The sequence below is a fragment of the Cebidichthys violaceus genome, unplaced genomic scaffold (genome assembly GCF_023349555.1).
Source record: "Cebidichthys violaceus isolate CVI_PGR_0920_01 unplaced genomic scaffold, fCebVio1.0.p SCAF_27, whole genome shotgun sequence".
Classification (NCBI taxonomy): domain Eukaryota; kingdom Metazoa; phylum Chordata; class Actinopteri; order Perciformes; family Stichaeidae; genus Cebidichthys; species Cebidichthys violaceus.
Genome location: NW_027176450.1, coordinates 4,615,658 through 4,635,250, shown reverse-complemented (window position 1 = coordinate 4,635,250; position 19,593 = coordinate 4,615,658). Strand labels below are relative to the sequence as shown.

The 19,593-nt window shown below is 43.7% G+C and overlaps 1 protein-coding gene across 3 annotated transcripts in view; it reads left to right on the top strand.

Moving 5' to 3' along the window:
• Positions 1 to 19,593, top strand: part of robo3 (roundabout, axon guidance receptor, homolog 3 (Drosophila)) — a 78,411-nt gene that overhangs the window by 42,627 nt on the left and 16,191 nt on the right. For all 3 annotated transcript variants that reach the window (XM_068721177.1, XM_068721175.1, XM_068721178.1), the window contains exons 7-9: positions 8,668 to 8,792; positions 11,112 to 11,283; positions 15,040 to 15,245. In XM_068721177.1, the coding sequence (XP_068577278.1) occupies positions 8,668 to 8,792; positions 11,112 to 11,283; positions 15,040 to 15,245 (503 nt within the window). The remainder of the gene's footprint in view (positions 1 to 8,667; positions 8,793 to 11,111; positions 11,284 to 15,039; positions 15,246 to 19,593) is intronic.

Sequence of the window (19,593 nt, the reverse complement as noted above, 5' to 3'; positions counted from 1 at the left end):
ACAAACAGATCGTGGGCTGCTTCATGCAGCTGCAGTATTATGGATAATAGAACCCCCCCAACAAAACCACAGATCAATCAGAACACAACCTCTACTCTTCACCTGTATGTCCACATTCATCACTTCGTCTACCCGTCCAATCCTCCTTTCTTTTGGGAGCGCTTCCTTTAAATAGCCCCTTTTCACAGCGGTCATGTTGTCATGTCATGTCAGGGTAAACACAGGTGATCCTGATCATATTAATTATGGTTCTGTTTAGTGTGTCACAGTCATTCCAGGGAGACGGCTTGCTGTACGCTGGCCCACCTAAATGGAACAAGGCCATAATTAAGGTTATTAATCACACCTGTGTTTACCCTGCTGTGACTGTGAGTGCTGAATAGACGGCTGTGGCGCTGCAGTCTCACTCCGTCTTGTTGAAATATTTCAACGAGTGTCACCATTCATTGTGACCTCATCCTCTCATTCATCTCTCTTTTCTTTTCCACCCCTTTCTGCATCACTCCATCGCAGTCGGCCCGTCCAGTAAGTATTCCATTTCATCCCATCTTGTGTGTGTGTGTGTGTGTGTGTGTGTGTGTGTGTGTGTGAGAGGCTTAACGGACATGAGAGACAGTCATACACATTTATGTAGCGTATGAATCCAGAATAGTCAATTAGTTTTGAAGTAGCTCTGGAAACGCTGAGTAGGCTTTTGTTTTTCAGTCAGGCTTTAGCGCATCTTTAATTTTGTGCACAAATTGAAAACATAAAAGGTGAATGAAAAGACTAGCAGTCTACAAAATAAATAAAAGTACTGTAGTATCATGGTCCTGCAGTAATGTACGGATTAATCACACATACTCTGACAGTTCAATTTCCTCGCTGGGAAAAATAGTGCCTCTATGCTTTGAAAAATGCTACAGCTAACAAAGCTCTGTGGTTTGGAAGCTGACAAACTCATCATTTAACACCAGGCTGCTTGGGCATGATATCCAAGTGTTCTTGTGTACTTATGGTGATTAAATGGCACAAAGCTGTGAGCGGAAAGGGAGCACAAGACGCTCCTTTTGTGTGCCATGAAATAAAAAAAAAATACCAAAGTAGACCCTTTTTACCATGGAAGAGTTGTCTTCAGGAGCTTTTCATTGGCGATACTTAAAGACAAACGTGTAGTCTAGGAAAGTAGTTTTGCAGCTATCTGAGGAATCGACTGTCAGAGCAGACGGTTACTTTTTCCAATGTCACAACAAGAACAATGTTTTGGTAGCACAATGGAGAGAAGTGTGTGTTTGGAGAGATTGTCTTTGTGTTTAGTATATCTGTGGCTTTTGACTCTTCAATGTCTACATCTCTCTTTTCCCTGAAAGGGCCTTTGTGCTTTACAGGCTGACACCATTCTAACATTTCATCCTTTCCACCTCTCCGTCACTTCAGATGTGCGTGGGCAGGGGCAATTGAGAGGAATGAAGTAACCCTTTTAAGCTATGACCCACATTGGCAGAGGGCATCAACACAGTTATGTCCATTAGAAAGAACAGTTCTATGCAGCAGAGGTTTGGGCAAATATGTGCTAATGTTGGTGGATAATGGATCCACACTACATGAAATCAACTTTTCTTAACACATGTTCAGCTCTAGTATTGAGTCTTACATCTGTTAACAACAAATCAGCCAAAGAGATTTTTCCCAATACTTAGTTTTCAGTATGGTATCAAGGAAATTCCATTTTAATTAGGTATTATTGTTGGCGCCGCTGTCGTAAAAACAAGCAGATCGCTTTCCGATTTCAACATGGCTGCTGCTATCAGCTGCTGTCCAAAGCAAGAAACAACCGGAAGAGTCAGGATTTCTATGATGAAGGCAGAGTCCAACAGCCGTTACTATTAACAAGTAAGCAGGTTTCGTTAGTAATCTAGAAGAAAGAAATACCTTGATTTCTTTCAATCTCCCTCTTCGCCTTCTTCTCCGCTCTTTTTCTTTTGGTAAAGTTTCCACAGTTACTCCAGTTGTTCGTCCATCCTCCCTTTTCACTACTTTAGGGTTAGCTGTCGGGGAAAACAGAAGTGCCCTCCTCTTCCTGTTTTGTTTGCGCAACGTTTGACGCATTTCACCTCAACTCTACAAAAAACAGTCATTGTCATCAGTCCAAGAAGAGAACGTGAACATTTTCTTTTTCATCTGACACACTTTTTCTAAAGTGCAGATTCATCATCAGGCTGGATGTTAGACGGGGTTTTATAACATCTCACATTACCTGGCCATCATTTCCATGTTGGTCAGAATAACAAATTGGCTTGTTGGATAACTCCCACTACAAGACCTCGGATTATCACGTCAAGCGTGCCCGATCCTGACTGGTCTAGTTGCCCATCTGCTTCAAAGCTAACCCTGGATGCTGAGCACTAAACCAAACTAAACAGAGACCAACGCTTTATTTGTGCCGTATTCCATTGGGATAGCCTCCTAAATTCAAAGTGCAGAGCAGGACATGATGTGCATTCTGACAACTTGAGTCTGTCTCAAGCCTGACTTGACTAAGTCCCGTCTGTAAATGTGCACCCAGGCTTGGAGGGAATGAAGAAAATAAGACAATGTTACAGAGAAGGAAAACAGCTGTACCCCACATGCTGATATAATGCTCTACATAGAGTATGTACAGGAGGCAGGGTGAATGTCTCTGTCATTTACCCTGCGGGGAAGGTTAACTTCTCTGCCTGTGGGTACCTAGACATTATAAAAGCAAAGAATTACAGTGCTGCTGCTATAACTTATACGCAGTCTATTTAAAGCTGCACCAGCCCTCCAATTTATATATTGAAGTTGGATAAATAGGCATGAGTTCTGGGCACAAAGGTCCCACTCCAAATTAAATAACAGCATAGATGAATTACGGTCCAGCTATAATACATTATGCTTAGGAAATAACCACCTCCTCAATCATGATTTGTGAACAGAAACAGGGTCAGGGTAAAGGGTGTGTGTGTCTGAGAAAGAGAGGGTGTGATATGAAAGGATGAAGCTGAAGACTCATGCAGCAGCAGCAGCATGAGAGTGTGTTTACTCAGGCATACGTGTGTCAAACAGGCTGTCTGCATCAGCGTGGGACTGTGACAGCTGCCTGTCACATCCAGGCCCCTGAGGAACTCCTGCTGGGAGCGTGTGTGTGTGTGTGTGTGTGTGTGTGTGTGTGTGTGTGTGTGTGTGTGTGTGTGTGTGTGTGTGTGTGTGTGTGTGTGTGTGTGTGTGTGTGTGTGTGTGTGTGTGTGTGCCTCCCCCCAGTACGTTGGTGCAAATCGCACGTCAAGTGTTCGTTTAGGGGAGTGGGGGAGGTAAGACGCTTTGGTTGTAAGCACTTTGTCTGCCTTTGCTATGCGACTGAGCAACACACCGTGCTCGTACGACAGCGACGGAACAAATCTCATTCTGATCCGTCGTGGTGGGAGCACATTATGTGGTGCGCAGCTGAGCCTGTTGAAACATTTGTCTGCTGTGTTCTGTTTCAGACTATCTTCCATCGATTATGTTTCTTCCATAAAGCTGAGATCAGCAAACCATCACCAGACAAGCGCGCCAATGTCGGGCGACTCTGCAAAACCCTCCTTTGCCTTCCATTCAAAGTTTTTGACAACTATGGCTGGAGCCGAACCCAGCTGACATTGGGCAAAGGCAGTACACCCTGGACAGGTCACCAGACCGTCTCAGGGCTGCTTCAATTATGTGCTTTCATTTAGGTCCAGTCTTCTTAACGCCATTCGATAGAAAGCTTTTGCTGGGACCATAGAGAGCTTAAGGAGGTGACCACTATATACCAATGATATTGTTATTGGATGATCTATTCCTTTAAGGTAACTGAAAACATCAGGACACCATCTCTAACCCTAACCCATCGTCTCATGCATTAAAGTCAAACTCGCCACACGCCCATCCACCACCCCGACCTCCACACCCTGACTTTCTGCCTAGCTACATACAGTAAAGGGAACACCACTTCCTGCATTACAACTGAACAATAACATTGGGAGTAACTTGTGAGGTGCAGAATAAGAACATGATTCCCAGATACGGGATCACACTACATCAGGGTCTGCAACCTGTTTTCATCTGATGTGTTAACATTAAGTTTACATACACATACAAATGTAAGTCACCAACAGATCTGTATTTTATTGGACGTTGTAATTATTAAGAAGGCTACTATCCTTATGAGAGCACCCACATCTGAGTCAATCATTAACGTACCAACTTTCCAACAATCTTGTTCTTCAGCTGAAAACTTTACAAATTCTGCTAAGAAGGCAACTAGTATTAGCCAATCAGAGGCAGAGTAGGACAGCTCTTCACAAAATGTGGATGGAAAAAAAATCATTGAAACTACCGTAAACAACCGCTAATGGTTGTGAAAGAGGTCATTTGACCAAAAAACGTGTTGCCAGTGTGCCATGTCTGAGGTTGCCTGACCCTGCACTACATGATATAGTCCCTTAAATGGCCTCATGCAACAGACATGGGTTGCCTAAACAAAAGTGTTGGGCCAAAAGATATTTCTGGCTGCTCCTGATCACCATTGGATGTCATAAAGGCCACAAGCTAATAATCATCAGGAAACAATGTGGAGTCTGACATGCTGTTTTGGACCACCATCACCTAATCTGAACATATATTTTGGGTCATCTGATCCCATCGTGAAAGTAATTGTAACCTTCACCGCCTACTCTAGCCTCTCCCTTAAAGGCTGAACTTTAAATTTAAAAAGTAAGGGCTGGCCGTATGTCTTCAGTTTTGCAGCATTTAAGAAAACATTTGCTCCTCATCACACAGAAACTCAGTAGTATCCAAAGAGACCAACCTACACGCAGACCAGCCTGTCCTCCTTCAGTCTGACTGGACTTGCGGTCCTTGTTTATTTTGCTTCCTCTTGGCGTGTTAGCCTTGTTCTGTGTTCTCAGCTCTGCTATCCAGCACATGAAAGACATCTCCTTCTCCTTGTCAAGTGTTTCATTCCTTATTTAAACTCTGCCTCCTGCAGTTATCAGTTTATATGTCATCGTTTTTGCACAGCCGGTTATAGATTCCGTAAAATTGGAAAATGAAGGTGCCATGGTGTTTGATAAACAGTGACAGCATTTCTGCTTTTTTTGTTTGTTTTTTTACAACAAAAGCTGTCATACCTTCAAGCAAGAAGCCCAGAATGTTAAATGACTGTACGACAATGCGCTGTGCAAATAGCTTCCACGACACGCAGGCATTGTTTTTCAGCTTTCTGTCATGTATATTTCAGCAGCTCTGCTACGATCCATCCCATGTATGGATGCCTGCCCTAAATCTAAAGCTCAGTGTCGCGCCGAGTGTACCCATTATTGCTAATTATTTATTACAGCCTCAGGCAGTGTGCCGGCTTGCCTGCTCAAATCAAACATTGTTATTCTCCAGACAGGGCTGTGTAGCGCACCAAAAAACAGCATTTTAATAGCCTGAATATTCCGAGCTGTCACCGTATTTGGGTCAGAGTTAGAGCGTTGAGTCAGGCACGAGGGGAAAATGTTCAGGTGTTGACGAGTTTTTTTTTGTGTCGGCACAAGTGGGACGGTCTCCCGTGTGTTCATCACATCTGTATGAGCCTAGAGTAGCATTACATAAGAAGTGGGTATTACACTGCATTTCTTTAATATTTCAGGCCTTGCATCAGTCCTGACAGGAAGCCCGTCCGTAAGGTAGCTGGGGAGTGGAAGCCGCGGTTCAGTGCTGCTGCATGGTTCACATCCAGGCCACCGGGAGCATCTTTGATCCCAGGATACGACCCTGCCAATCTTTGCAAAGGCCCCCTTAGCTGTGATCCATCCTGAGGCTGACACTCGGATCCCCTCCTGCTGTGTGACGAGGCCCGTGATGGAAGCGATCTTTAGGATGATAAAGGGCGGGGCGAGATGAAATGTGTACGCAGGGCATGCAATGAAGCTTGTACACTCGTGTAAGGTGAACGGGCAAATCACAAAGAGGGAGGCTAGGTAAAGTGTTATGTGTATGAACCCAACACAACATAATACCCGTTGGGTTTTTATTTTCTCTCACGAGGTATCTTTCCATCACTAGATTCATCATTCACTGGATTTGCAAGTTTAACAAAAAAGCTAATTATTACATGTTTACATCAACTAGGTATTTATAAGGAGGGCACACGACAACATTGCATGCCATGTAAGAAACCCCAAAGCCATTACAGAATATGTGTCAGGGTGCATTATGACTTTTCAGCCTTTTGATCCTTTTTTCATCCAACTTTTTAAACTTCAAATAAGAAAATGCAAATTGAAACACTGGCGGATCAGTGATTCTTCTTTTAGTTGTCTTTGTGTTCTTTAGGACGCTTCTCCACCTCCCCTCTCTCTCTGTCTCTCGGTCTTCTCTCAACACTAATTGAGACGGAGAATGAAAGAGGAGCAGGAGATCAGGTGGGAAGATGAGAAATCAATTAGGACCGGTGGATGGTGTCATTATGCATTCACACCACCCTGTCACTTGCTACCGAATCAATAGAAATCAAAGAGGCGTGTGTGTGTGTGTGCGTGCGAGAGAGAGAGAGAGAGATACACAGAGAGTCGACGCAAACATAGACTTCCCCTCCTGCCCTCCATCTATGTTCAAAGACATCTGATTAGCCTGGTTCCTGGGATCATAAAGGTGACTCGCAGACCTGAATCCAGGCTCCTGTGGGTTCTGGGCTGGTGGTTAATAGGCTCTCCAGCCACCCAAGCATAGGCGATCCATTATCACGGCATATAGTTTAACCAATAAGCATCAATCAAAGCCTAACAAGTCAAGGTCACAGATAATCTGTGTGTCCCGTTGGAGACAAATAGTCCTTTTGGGCCTAATAGTTCCAGGTAGTAAGGCTCCACAGGGACTAAAGTCAGGGCTGCTCCCTCTCTTTCTGGTTCGTTAGTGCTCTCAGCTTGTTCTCACTCTGTTGTAGTAATAGTAGTAGTAGTAGTAGTAGTGTGGGACTCAAGCAGTGTTCACTCCACATTCTAGTATTTATTCTAGTCGCGTCCAGTACTACCCTGCTACGTGTTTGACCAATCAGTGACATTCAGCCTACAAAGACCCGCCCCCATAGTTCCTGGACCTAAAGTTCTGCCTCTGCCCTTTTCCCCCACAGGAACTCTCCACAGGGACTAGGAACATTTTGGGGAGGGGTCCAGGGTCCATATTAAGTTCTGAAGACATTTAATCCCCCGATAGAAAGGTCCTGGTCGTGGGGGTAGTACTTTCTGAGAGTACAGGATCTTTCGGGGTGGGGGTTTTGCAGAGATGACCTTCGCCGATTGTTCAAACACGCACAGCGCCGCTGCTTCAACTCGTGTACCGCTTCATTCATACACAAAGGAGATTGAGGGACGCAGAGAGATCATTTGTCTTTGCTTGATAACATTAAAAGTAAAGTTTGAACAAGGGCGAGCGGTAGGTGAGAGAGACAAAAAGCACAAATAAATAACCCAAGAGATGATTTAGTGAGGACACACTCTTCATTTCTCTCCTCTGTATGTCATCACTAGTGCGTCAGTAAATACTAGGCAGCAGTAGAAGTCGTCGTTTGTTTCGATCAAATGGGCGGACACACTTCTTCAGTTCTGCACACAACAACGGGCTGAAGGAACCTTTTAGTTCTTTGAAAAGTCGTCCCGGGACTAAAATTGAGGCTCTGAATTTAGTCCTAAGTTCCTCCTGGTTGAAATGCAGAAGCTATGTGTTGCTGAGTCTGTACAACCCTGAAAGTGGAAGCAAAAAGCGAACACCGCTCAGGCTTTGGAGGCTAGTCTAGAGTAGAGGAGACGCTTAAAGGAGACCTGAATCTGTTCTCAGCCTTGTTTGACTTCACTTGTTCTGAATCATCTTCATTTCTTCATCACTCTTTTTAACTGAGCATTCACAGCCACAACCCCACTGTGTCCACTACGTGTGTGACGAATGCTGCTCAATATTTACTTTTCTGCTAAAACTGTGTTACTTAAGGGATTCTTTTTGTTATAGCTTTGAAGCATCAGTAATTCAAAACTCTGTGTATGAACCCAGAGAGTGCTGCCGTCCTCTCGCCTTCACATGATGCGTTACTGCTGGTTATTTTGACACAAAATTATCCAATGTTAAAATATTGAATCAAGAATAATTGGTTGACTGAATATGTAGACGTGATGAATATTTAAAATGAGGGTTAAAATTGAGTAGCCGCTGATAGTAGAGTAACAGCTGGGTGGTTTATCAGCTGGCACAGAGCTGCTGACATTCTCTTCAATGCACTTGTCTTACTGTTATTGGAGAAATGTTCTCTATATCCAAAAGTCCCTCTTATTCATACTGTCTTTTAAAGTTTTTGTGGCCTTTACTGTAAGTGCTGAGGCAGTCAGATGAAGTGTGTGTGTGTGTGTGTGTGTGTGTGTGTGTGTGTGTGTGTGTGTGTGTGTGTGTGTGTGTGTGTGTGTGTGTGTGTGTAATAAAGAGACAGGGAGAGCTTGAGTGAAGGAGTTGTCAGATCTGAGTTGCCGTCGTCACTGGAGGCCTGTCACGGCTAAATGCACTCAGTGTCACCGCTGGCACCTCCTCACTGTATTAAGCCTCACTCAGCACGCACACAGACTATTCTATTGTTCCCCCGATAACGATTTCCCTCCATTGTCCATTGCGTTGCAGTGCCCCCTCAGATCGTGGTTCGGCCGCGGGACCAGATCACAGCCCCGGCTCGCACCGTAACCTTCCTCTGTGGCACCAAAGGAAACCCTCCGCCGGCCGTCTTCTGGCAAAAAGAAGGCAGCCAGGTAAGAGACTCTGTGACTCTCTGTGAATCTCTTTCTCTTTCATCGACGATGACTTCACTTCTGCCCTCTGAGGCGTCCATCGGGGTCTCGTGTTCACTTTGCGTCTGAAAGCTAAATTAAAATTGTACAACTTTTAACAGTGGTTGACATTATAGAACGGTTCTGGTGCATAAAGAAGGGAGTTAATCCTGAAGCTCCAGCAACACTTTATTATAAGAAAGTTTCAAATACTGTACGGTGTCACCTACATCCAACATTAGACACACCCCTTACAGGGAGACCCCCCAGGTAAAAACACTGGTCCATTTAGAGATTTTGGTCTATTTTGCTTCCATAACATTTCTTCTTCCAGACAAGTGAAAAGAAAACACCCAAAATACACATTTAGGTGATTCATTTCCTACTTTGTCTAACCCTCATATATCCTTCATAGCCTGATCTATACATCAGGCTATACATGAATATGTGGCCATGAATGAGCTTCATACATGCTCATTTTAGACCAATCAAAGGTAAGGGGAGATACTACAGGTGAATAGGGTAAAAACATCATATAACTAATAGATATCACATGAGACGTCCCCAGCTTACTACTTACATTAAGAGAATTATTTTTTGTTTAAATATGCAAATTATGCATTGTCTTATGAAATATATGCTGATTTGCATACATATCCAGAACAGAAATATTAACATTGGATAATGTCAGGTTCAACATGTTAGAGTAAAAGGTTTTTCTAAAGAGAATTTGTGATATCTCATTATAAAAACATGTTTTTAGTAGTAACATGTTGTATAAATCAGGCTATGTATAATTATATATATGAACAGACCCCTCGGTAAAAAACCTTTAGAATATAGAAATTTGCAAGTAGGATGAGTATGAAAGCAGCTGAGAACAATGACACAGACACTATGATGAACACAGCAGCCAATGACGTTCTGATGTTAGGCTAAGCTACTTCCCCTCACATGCCTCTCTGGTACACGTGCTTTAAAGAAAGCCTGCATCTCTGCTTCTCACTGTCATGTTCCTGACTCTCATCCTTTGCTTTTATCATTATGTAGTTTAGTGCCAGGGTGACTCTCACACACACACACACACACTTGCACATTTATACACACCTCACTTTCCCATCATCCACACAGGGTATTATTCACCAAAGTGTAAATCTGCTCAGGCGTGTGTGTGTGTGTGTGTGTGTGTGTGTGTGTGTGTGTGTGTGTGTGTGTGTGTGTGTGTGTGTGTGTGTGTGTGTGTGAGTGAGGAAGGCGAGCGTGTGATAAGCACCACAGCCTGTTGGAATGCGCTGAAAGGCCCGACGAGAGTGCGTGGGTGCCTGTAGCATGGCTCCCAGGTACAGATTAGAGAAGGGGGAGATTGGAGGAGGCCTGGAGAATGTGTGTGGGTGAGAGGGAGAGAACAAGAGTGGAGAAGAGAGATAAAGAGGAGAAAGCGCGGAGGACGAGGGGGGGCGGGGGGGGGGAAGAGTATGTGGGTAGCATGTTGGGATTGAAATGCCGCCGTTACTTCATATTAAATGAAAAGGGAGAAGATCAGGAAAAACACTTTTGGTGTCATTTTTTTCTGGATGAAAGTAACAACAGATGTGGATGCAATGAAAGAAATAAGTTACGTGTGTTTTCTTGATTTGTTTCAATGCACATCGACGACCAATACTGAAAATAGGTTTTTAGCTACAATGCTGTTGTAGCTCTTCTGCAGCAAGCCAGCAGCCACAGTGTGTTGCTGTTCATCCTCTGTGCCCTTGTTCCTCCATCCATCCCTCAACATCATTTATATTTAGTGTGTATTGTTGTAAGTTTTGCAGTTTGAGTACACACTTAGTCACAAAGAGATAAAGTTTCGAGGTTCGTCCTTTGAATGAAGGGTCTTAGTTCATCCATCTGTTTGTGGTCAGTCACGGCGCTCTCCTTTCCTCTCTTCACACTGCATTCAAACTATCCTCCATGTCTTCACTGCTTCATTTCAAAGCGACCCAAAGTGTCTATTTTGTTTTGTTATTTATCCTTGAGCATTCGAAAGAGCCACATTTATTAATTCAGATGATGTAAATTCAGATTCTTATTAAAGCTGCTATTTGAATAGCTAATGTTGAGGGGTTCAAGACTTTCCTTTCAATATCAGTTCTCTGAAAAGAAGCACAAAATAAAGCCTATATGTGAAGCTGATTATGAAAAAAGTTAACAAAATTGAATGACATGTATTTCAAAATGAATTTTACGATATAAAGTGTGTACATGATCATGCAGAATTTAAATAAAAATACTACTCCTCCTCACGTTTCCCTTCTCCAGATCCTGCTGTTCCCCATCCAGGAGCCATCACAGTCGGGCCGGTTCTCCGTGTCACTGAGCGGCGAGCTCACCATCACTGACGTCCAGGTGGAAGACTCCGGCTATTACATCTGCCAGGCCATCAGTGTGGCCGGCAGCATCCTGACTAAAGCCCTGCTGGAGGTGGAAAGTGGTAAGTGCGAACACACACAGGGGCGTGGAGTCGCGGGATTACAGTAATCTGATTACATTGATAGAGCGCACGAGTATCAGATCACATCAAAAATGCTGTGATTGTTAGCTACAATATTTATGATTGCATTTTTGGCATCTGAGTGAGACCGATATGTCTGTTTAAGGGCCAATGTGTAGGATTAGGCAGCGTCTAGCAGTGACGTTAAAGGTTGCGACCAACTGAAACTTCTTCCACGTGACAAGCATGAAGAACTACGGTGGCCGATGTGGAAACGCAGATGTTTGTCCATTCTGGGCTACTTTAGAAACATGGCCGACTCCGTAAAGTATGCGTAGATACAAGCTCTCTGCCGATATATCCCCCTAAATTCTACACTGGCCCTTTAAAACTTTAGTCAATAGAAAAATAAAATATGGACGTGTGCAATATGTGTGACCTCAGCTTGCAGCTTTTACACACTAAAATATGAAACACTCCTCTGTAAACTTACAACCTAATTTTATTCAATTTATTTTGTATAGCCCAAAATCACAAATTTGCCTCAGTGGGCTTTAACTAGATGAAGTTAAAAGAAAAATGTCTTCCCTAATGTTTAAATTTAACATTTTGTAGTTTCATATTTGATTAATATCTTCTCCCAATCTGTTGATTGACCCCACCCCCACCCCCACCACCCACCTGTGCAGCGATATATTCAAAAAGCCATCCTTCAAATCCTTCTCAAATTAAAATGTGCTAACAGCAGGAGTCCTTATCTGATGTAATCAAAAGGGACAACTGGTGATAGCACTATGCAAATAACCCCGCTGCAGCATATGCTGCCCCCCCCCCCCACACACACACACACACACACACACACACACACTCAGGGAGTAAACAGGGATTTTGTTCAGCTCTTTCTACGCTAACTCCTGTGTTGACTCTTCACACTTTGGGTTTAGCTGCAGCTAGCTGTATGAAGGTAGATTTGTGTCTTTATTACGCAAACAAAAAAATATGTTTTGAAAGCAAATTTCTCGCACTGCAATCAAAAATCAAGTTTGTAAGTGAAAATATATAAACTGACAATAAATTATTTGTTAGTTTTGCTTATGAAACTATAATTTTTGGTTGCAAAACAAAAATCTTTGCTTTCAAAACGAAAGCTACGGTTTCAAAACCAAAAGCTACGGTTTCAAAACCAAAAACTACGGTTTCAAAACCAAAAGCTACGGTTTCAAAACCAAAACCAAAACGTAAAGCTACGAGTTGAGTTTGGACGTAGTGGGCGGGGCATACGCTGCTGAATGAGCCAGGAGTTTCTATTGGTGGGTTCGACTTGGTTCCCGGCATCTACTTCCACTGTAGAGGTTACTGTGATGAGCGGCATGGAGGTAAGTTGACATTATATTGCTCGGTTAGCACTTCACTTTGTTTTCATGTTGTTAGTGTCGTAGAGTCTCTTTTTTTAAAGAACGACATGAGGTGTTGTTGACATGAAGCTTCACTTTCTGCGTGCATGTAACGTAAGTCGAACCCACCAATAGAAACTCCTGGCTCATTCAGCAGCGTATGCCCCGCCCACTACGTCCAAACTCAACTCGTAGCTTTACGTTTTGGTTTTGGTTTTGAAACCGTAGCTTTTGGTTTTGAAAGCAAAGGTTTTTGTTTTGCAACCAAAAATTATAGTTTCATAAGCAAAACTAACAAATAATTTATTCTCAGTTTATATATTTTCACTTACAAACTTGATTTTTGATTGCAGTGCGAGAAATTTGCTTTCAAAACATATTTTTTTGTGTGCGTAATAAAGACACAAATCTACCTTCATACAGCTGATGATATCAGAGCTTTCTACAGAGGAGAACAGCAGTGAAGGCTCTGACGTCTGAAGCACACGGTACGCTGAGTGAAGTGTTCTATTTTTCGCTCAGTCATCGCGTCGCGCCGGTTCCCATTGCAGAAAAAGAAAAGACAAACTCTCAGTTCCAAACATACTTCAGCTCCAGCTATGATTGTGCAGGAATTTACTCCACTCTTCCAAACTAAAGATTAAGTCCGCTAGTTGGCAACACTCTTACCACGGTGTTTACATTTAAGGTTGAACCTCAAGACATGGAGGCGTGGAGAGCAGCCTTCTGAGTCCATGTGTTTCTCTGTGGGTGAAGCAGGCTTCTCTCTGGAGGATACATGTTCAGGGTTTACAAGCAGCAGCAGTACTGCACATCAAACATGTGTGTCCATGCCGATGTAAATGAAGCTGACAACATTTATTTATTTATTTTTAAATAATATTTCCTCAAGCTAACAAAAACTCTCTTCAGATTCTCTCACATTTGACTTTCACACAGTTTTTTTCAAATGTAATAGAAGTTGCAGGGATACAGTTGAATTTTGTATTATTGTATGTAAGTATTAAATACAATAATAGTGAATAGCTCATTCACTACATGATAGCGAGTTCAGATTTTGGTTTCTGGTCATTGTCGTATATAAAATTGTCTTCAGACAGGCTTTTACACCCCATAACACAAAGACATCGTCCACCAAGACTATATTCCAAATAATCCATGTTTACTCAGAGCTATAGTGTCTGTTGAAAAGACTCTTTTGGATAGATATTATTATTGTATTCATTATTGTGGCCCATCACTGTGACAGAAGGTACAAGCATCAACATATTCCTTCCTGTCAGCGATCTGCATGCAGCACTGAAGCCAGGCCAGAGAGAAGCGACTGCAGAGCCTCTGGGATGAATGTTCATGCAAACATAAAGACTGGTAACCCAGAGCATCTGTTGACTTTATTATGTCTGTAAATATGACTTCCAGGACAATGATAACAAGTACCACATCAAAAACACATCAATCATATCATACAGGCCTAATAGTTAAACATGTAATGGATTTAAAGCAGAAGGTGAGATGTAATGTTTCCATTTAGTCTGTGATTTTTAAATGAAATGTAGTTTCTGAAGTGTAGGGCAGACCAGTGCTCTAGTGGGAAGTATTTGAGCATCAAAAGATGGCACCATGAAGTTGTGAGAGTACTTGATGATAATGATGATTGATGGTTGATCAATGGTTAGATTGTGAATGTTGCAGTGTATTATTGCGAAGCATAGACAGACGTCACTCCCCTCACACTGTGAGTAATCTGGGCTCAGTTATGGCCTTGTACCCATAGACATGATATAAGTATTGGACAGAGTCACCGTGACCCTTTAGTGTTATGGGCTACGGTTTTGAAGTGTCAAGTTTTGACCGTCGTCATTTTGGATTTTGGTCGTCATAAGAACAACAGAACGCTGAGTAAGATATTTTTAGGCAACCAACATTTTATAATTAACTTTCATAAACACACTGTGAAAGGGTTAAAGTTAAAGAGGGAAAAACATGCAACTCACAGAGCGGCCATCGCCTTGGTAGAGACCTGTCAATCACCGTGTATCCGTAAAGCATCCCCTGCTTTATGGTCTGTTTGACTCTAAATGGACCATAATGTACTAAATGAACATCATGCTGTATTGAAGGAGACTTGAAACTAGAGATTGAGACCATAAACTCATGTTTACAATGTTTACTGAGGTAATAAATCAAGAGAGAAGTAGAGTCATTTTCTCATAGACTTCTATACAACCAGAGGAGTCGCCCCCTGATGGACACTAGAGAGAATGCAGCTTTAACACATGAAGCGTTGGCTTCACTTTTCAGACCCGGACTTTGCCGCCTGGTTGTATCTCAAACCATCTAACTTCGTTTTCTGTCCTCGCAGCACCATCGGACCGCCTCCCGCCCATCATACGACAGGGCCCAGCCAATCACACTTTAGCTCCTGGCTCCACCGCTCAGCTGCACTGCCACATCATGGGCAACCCCATCCCCAGCATCCAATGGGAGAAAGACGGCCAGAGGATCCTGGGAAACGATGGTCGAATCAGCTTGATGGAAAACGGCACCTTTCAAATCACCAACCTCCAGGTATTTGAATGAAAGACTTTCAACTGACGTGTAGACACAGTTAATGTTATATAAACTAAATGAAAAACTTTTTAATTGTTATTTGCCTTTTAAATTCACAGCTCTTCTGTGATGACCTTAACTCATTTTAATTCATTGTATATTTTTTACTGCTTCTCATTCCATCAAATCACAATTTCCAGGGAACTCATTAAAATGTATTCATGATCTTCATGTATTACGATTTGCACATCAAACATGATGCAGTACATGGAAGATAACCAAATTCTAAAATTCCACGAGATAAAACACACAGTTTTAATTGCAGGGAAAGTATCGGGACATTTTTTACCAGTGACTCAAATGATGAGTTGTTATGAGAAGAGGAGAGGTGAGGAAAGTAGCAAAACCGCATCTGTGAGGCGTGATCGCCATGATAATGAGCGCACCGGGCCATTAGCAGTCGTTAGCATCGTCTTACTCCGCGCTAATGAAATCCATTCCACCCAGAATTCCCTCCCGGGTATGAAGTAGCACCTGAGGTCACCGCAGCCTCTGCGAGACTCGGAGGAGGCTCGCACATTAATTGATTGTGGGTTCTCAATGATTAACGATCGCTGAGACTTGTAATTAAATCCTCAATACATCACTGCGAGTGAGGAGTGGATGAATGGGAGCGAGAGGTAGAGACGGAGGAGCAGGAGGCTGAGTGAGGGGAGAGGAGAGAAGGAGACGCAGTCGGGAGTCAGGACCCTGAAGTGCATGTTACACTATATTCATGTCATGCAGGAATAAAAGGGAGAGACTTGACAGCTGAGAGCACCAACTTGGAAGTCCTTGTGCTTTTGAACTATGTAGAAGTTGTCTGTAGACTATGGCTGTGTTTGATCAGAATCTACACAGTGAGCAGACGTGCCCTCAGTGATGGCGGCGCGTTTGATTTGATTGTTCTACAGCTCACACCTGGTATTTATGGCTTTGGATTTCACAGGTAATTTCACAGCTGTTTGTTTCATTTGAGATGTTCTTCCGCACACTTTAGTTCGGGGCTTGTCGGCGATGTCAGATGTTGGACACCAGAGTCCATCACTATAACGCAAAGCAACAGCTGTGATGATGGCAGAAAACACGACGAAGAGTCTGTACTGTGAGCTAACAATGCAACGCTAACATGCTGACAGGCTGATGTTAAGTAGGTATAACTAATAAGCACTAAACACTAGCTGGAGCTGATGGGAAAGTTTTATGGCAAATTCATAGTTTTACCTGAAGACTAGAGGCATAAGGGATGCACTTATGTATTACAATTCATTAAGAGGGGAACGTGGATATTTCTACAAGTGAATCCATCCAATAGTGGTCGAGAGCTTTCACTCAAAACCACACATGTCAACCTGCTGGGACGGTTAGATGAAAAGTCGGAGGCTCATCAAAATCATTACCACACATCATCTGGGCATTATTATTATTATTACGGTCATTTAACAGACGCTTTTATCCAAAGCAACTTACAATTCAGTATCTATCTACACACCGTAGACACAGCTACGGGAGCAATTCTGGGGTTAAGTGTCTTGCTCAAGGACACATTGACATGAGACTAGTAGAGCAGGAGCCGGGGATCGAACCGCCGACCCTCTGATTGAAAGACGGCCCTGCTCTCCACTTAGCCACGGTCACCCCGTGGGCACCATGAACGAGAGAGCCACGCTGCTAACGTGGTTAAAAGAATGTTTGAGTTTTTTTCCTATTTTTTTATCAGTTAGTACCATATTGTACTCACTCAGTGTGTACAATATTAGTCAGACAACCGGGCACGTTTTAAACAGATCCCCAGTTTAGCCAAAGATAGTAGCATTGTTCACATCCATCACAGTTTGCCGTTGCCGCATCACCGTGGTTAGAGAAACACTTATCATTGAGCACAATCTTCCTTAAAATGACCGCAGGGTCACCAGGGTGACCGTGGATAAGTGGAGAGCAGGGCCTCCTTTCAATCAGAGGGTCGGTGGTTCGATCCCCGGCTCCTGCTCCACTACTTGCTCAAGGACACATGTCAATGTGTCCTTGAGCAAGACACTTAACCCCAAAATTTGGTGTGTAGATAGATGCTGAATTGTAAGTCGCTTTGGATAAAAGCGTCTGCTAAATGACCGTAATGTAATGATGTAATGTTAAAATAGAAAATAAAAATTAAGTCAGCGCTTCATAAACCCATCTGAACCTGAAATAATCAGCGTAAAGAAGTCGATTTCATCGGGGTCCCTGGAGTGGGACAGATGGTCTGTTTGTTCCTCGTACCCTGGCAGTGAGGAGGTGCCATTACCCCGGGATCTCTGCCAGACACACACTACCACGGCCCCTCACCGGTGCCAAGACGTGTCTCTCCTGGACAGACGGGAAGTGTGTGTGAGTGTGTGTGTGTGTGGTACTAGTGCTGGGGGGTTTGTGCTGCTGTTCTGCTAAACGGTTGACGTGGGCATGAGGTACGGGTGTGTGTGCGGGTATGCACCTCACGCCCACGTGTGTGTGTGCGGGTATGGCAAAAGTAAAAAGAAGCTAACAGGAACCCAAACAAAGCCCGAAGAGCGTCAGCAGGACTACGCGGACAAAAGAAAACGGATTACTGGGAGTAATCACGTTAAAGTAGGAAATCGAGTTCATGTGTTGACTTTAAATCTTGGCGTACTCGTGTTATAGCCGGTAATCACGTTTCCCTTCTGCACCCGCCTAAAAAAAGGATCTGACATCATTACAAACCTTCTGTGTTGTGCAGAAGGCCGATACCTGTGGTGAGGGGGTAGTTAGCAGGTGGTGGACGAAGAAAAGGAAGAAGACATCAACACTCAGATCACTTTGTTTGACTGATTTCTAGGAAGTGCGAAGCAGAAATATCCCAAAGATTTAGTCAAACTAACGATTAATAATCTCCCCTCTTTGGATGTGGAGCTCCTCCCTCCCGTTCTCCTCTCTTCCTCTCCCTTCATCCATTTTTCAGCAATCTGTTTTACGCACAGCGCCCAGAGCTGCCGGGCTTGATTAATAGTCAGGTGTCCCGGCTGTTTACCCCACCCGCCCTCTCCACCGATTCCCCGTCCGCCAAATCAAACGCCACCATCTGGGGACCCGCTTTGTACCCCCTTCATTCAGCCGGCCCACGGGTCAACTCAAGGCCAGGGCCTAGAGAGAGAGAGAGAGAGAGAGAGAGAGAGAGAGAGAGAGAGAGAGAGAGAGAGAGAGGAGGAGGAGGAGGAGCAGCGAGGGATGCTGGGTAGGATGGAGAGTCACCTGTCCCGCGTCCCGCAGGACCCTCTGACAAGCCACTTAGGCTTGAGTAATTTGTCTGTCAGCGGTTACTGATGAGCCGGCCACGGACGCGCATGTGCACGCCGCTCAGCGAGGCATTAGTCACGATAGGCCCTGCCTCGCACATCCTCTGCATAATGTATAAGGTTTTCAATGGGAGTAATACGCAGACTAAGTGAATAAGGGGAGGCCGATTGTGTTTGCGGCAGACGGGGTCCTGCATGTAAATTGATGAACTACAGAGGACTGAAAACCTCTTACAGCAAAACGGATGAAAAACTAATTAAAATTCCCTGTGACACTCCCGCACAGCGTGCAACAGGAGAGCGATTTAGAGAGCCAGCAGTCCTCGCAGGTGCAGTTAACATTATAATACAGTCAGTACCCCTACCCTCGCCGTGTGCAGTTAATGGAGCCCAATTCATAATTTATCTAGTTTTACAGCTACTCTCTCTCTGGAGCTTTTATTGTAAACAAACAGGGTTTTGTTTTCTTACCACATTGTTTGAGTGCATTTCATACCTCATAAAACCTTTGCGATGTTTGAAAACTCGCCGTCTTGTTTCTTCTTTGCTGCTTGTTTTTCTCGTACACCGCTGCCTTTAACGGGGCATTAAGGCCGCTGGTAGTTGTACGTGCACGTCTGCCCTTTGCACTTGGCGTGTTCTTTTTTATGTCAGACTTGTGGCATGAATGCACGCCCTCGAGAGCTGGTCAACGATACGACGGCACGCCCATCAAACATTGTCAAAATTCCACACTACAATCAGGGCTTTAAAGGAAAGTTAAGTTCACATTCAGTTTCTCATCCAACCACAACACACTATCCTTGAGGTAGTAGACCTGCTAAATCTAACTCCTTTGCTGGTGCATTGCTACGTTTCTTGGCGCATCATATCCCTGCGTCGGTGGTGGCGTATTGTGGGATGATGAAATATTAATCCAGTTGGAGTAACAGATGAGTTTGAAGTCTTATCAGACACCATAGCTAGATCATTAGGTAAACAGTAGTAATACGGCACTCACTACAAAGTAATGTGAGGAATGAGAAATGAGCATTTGC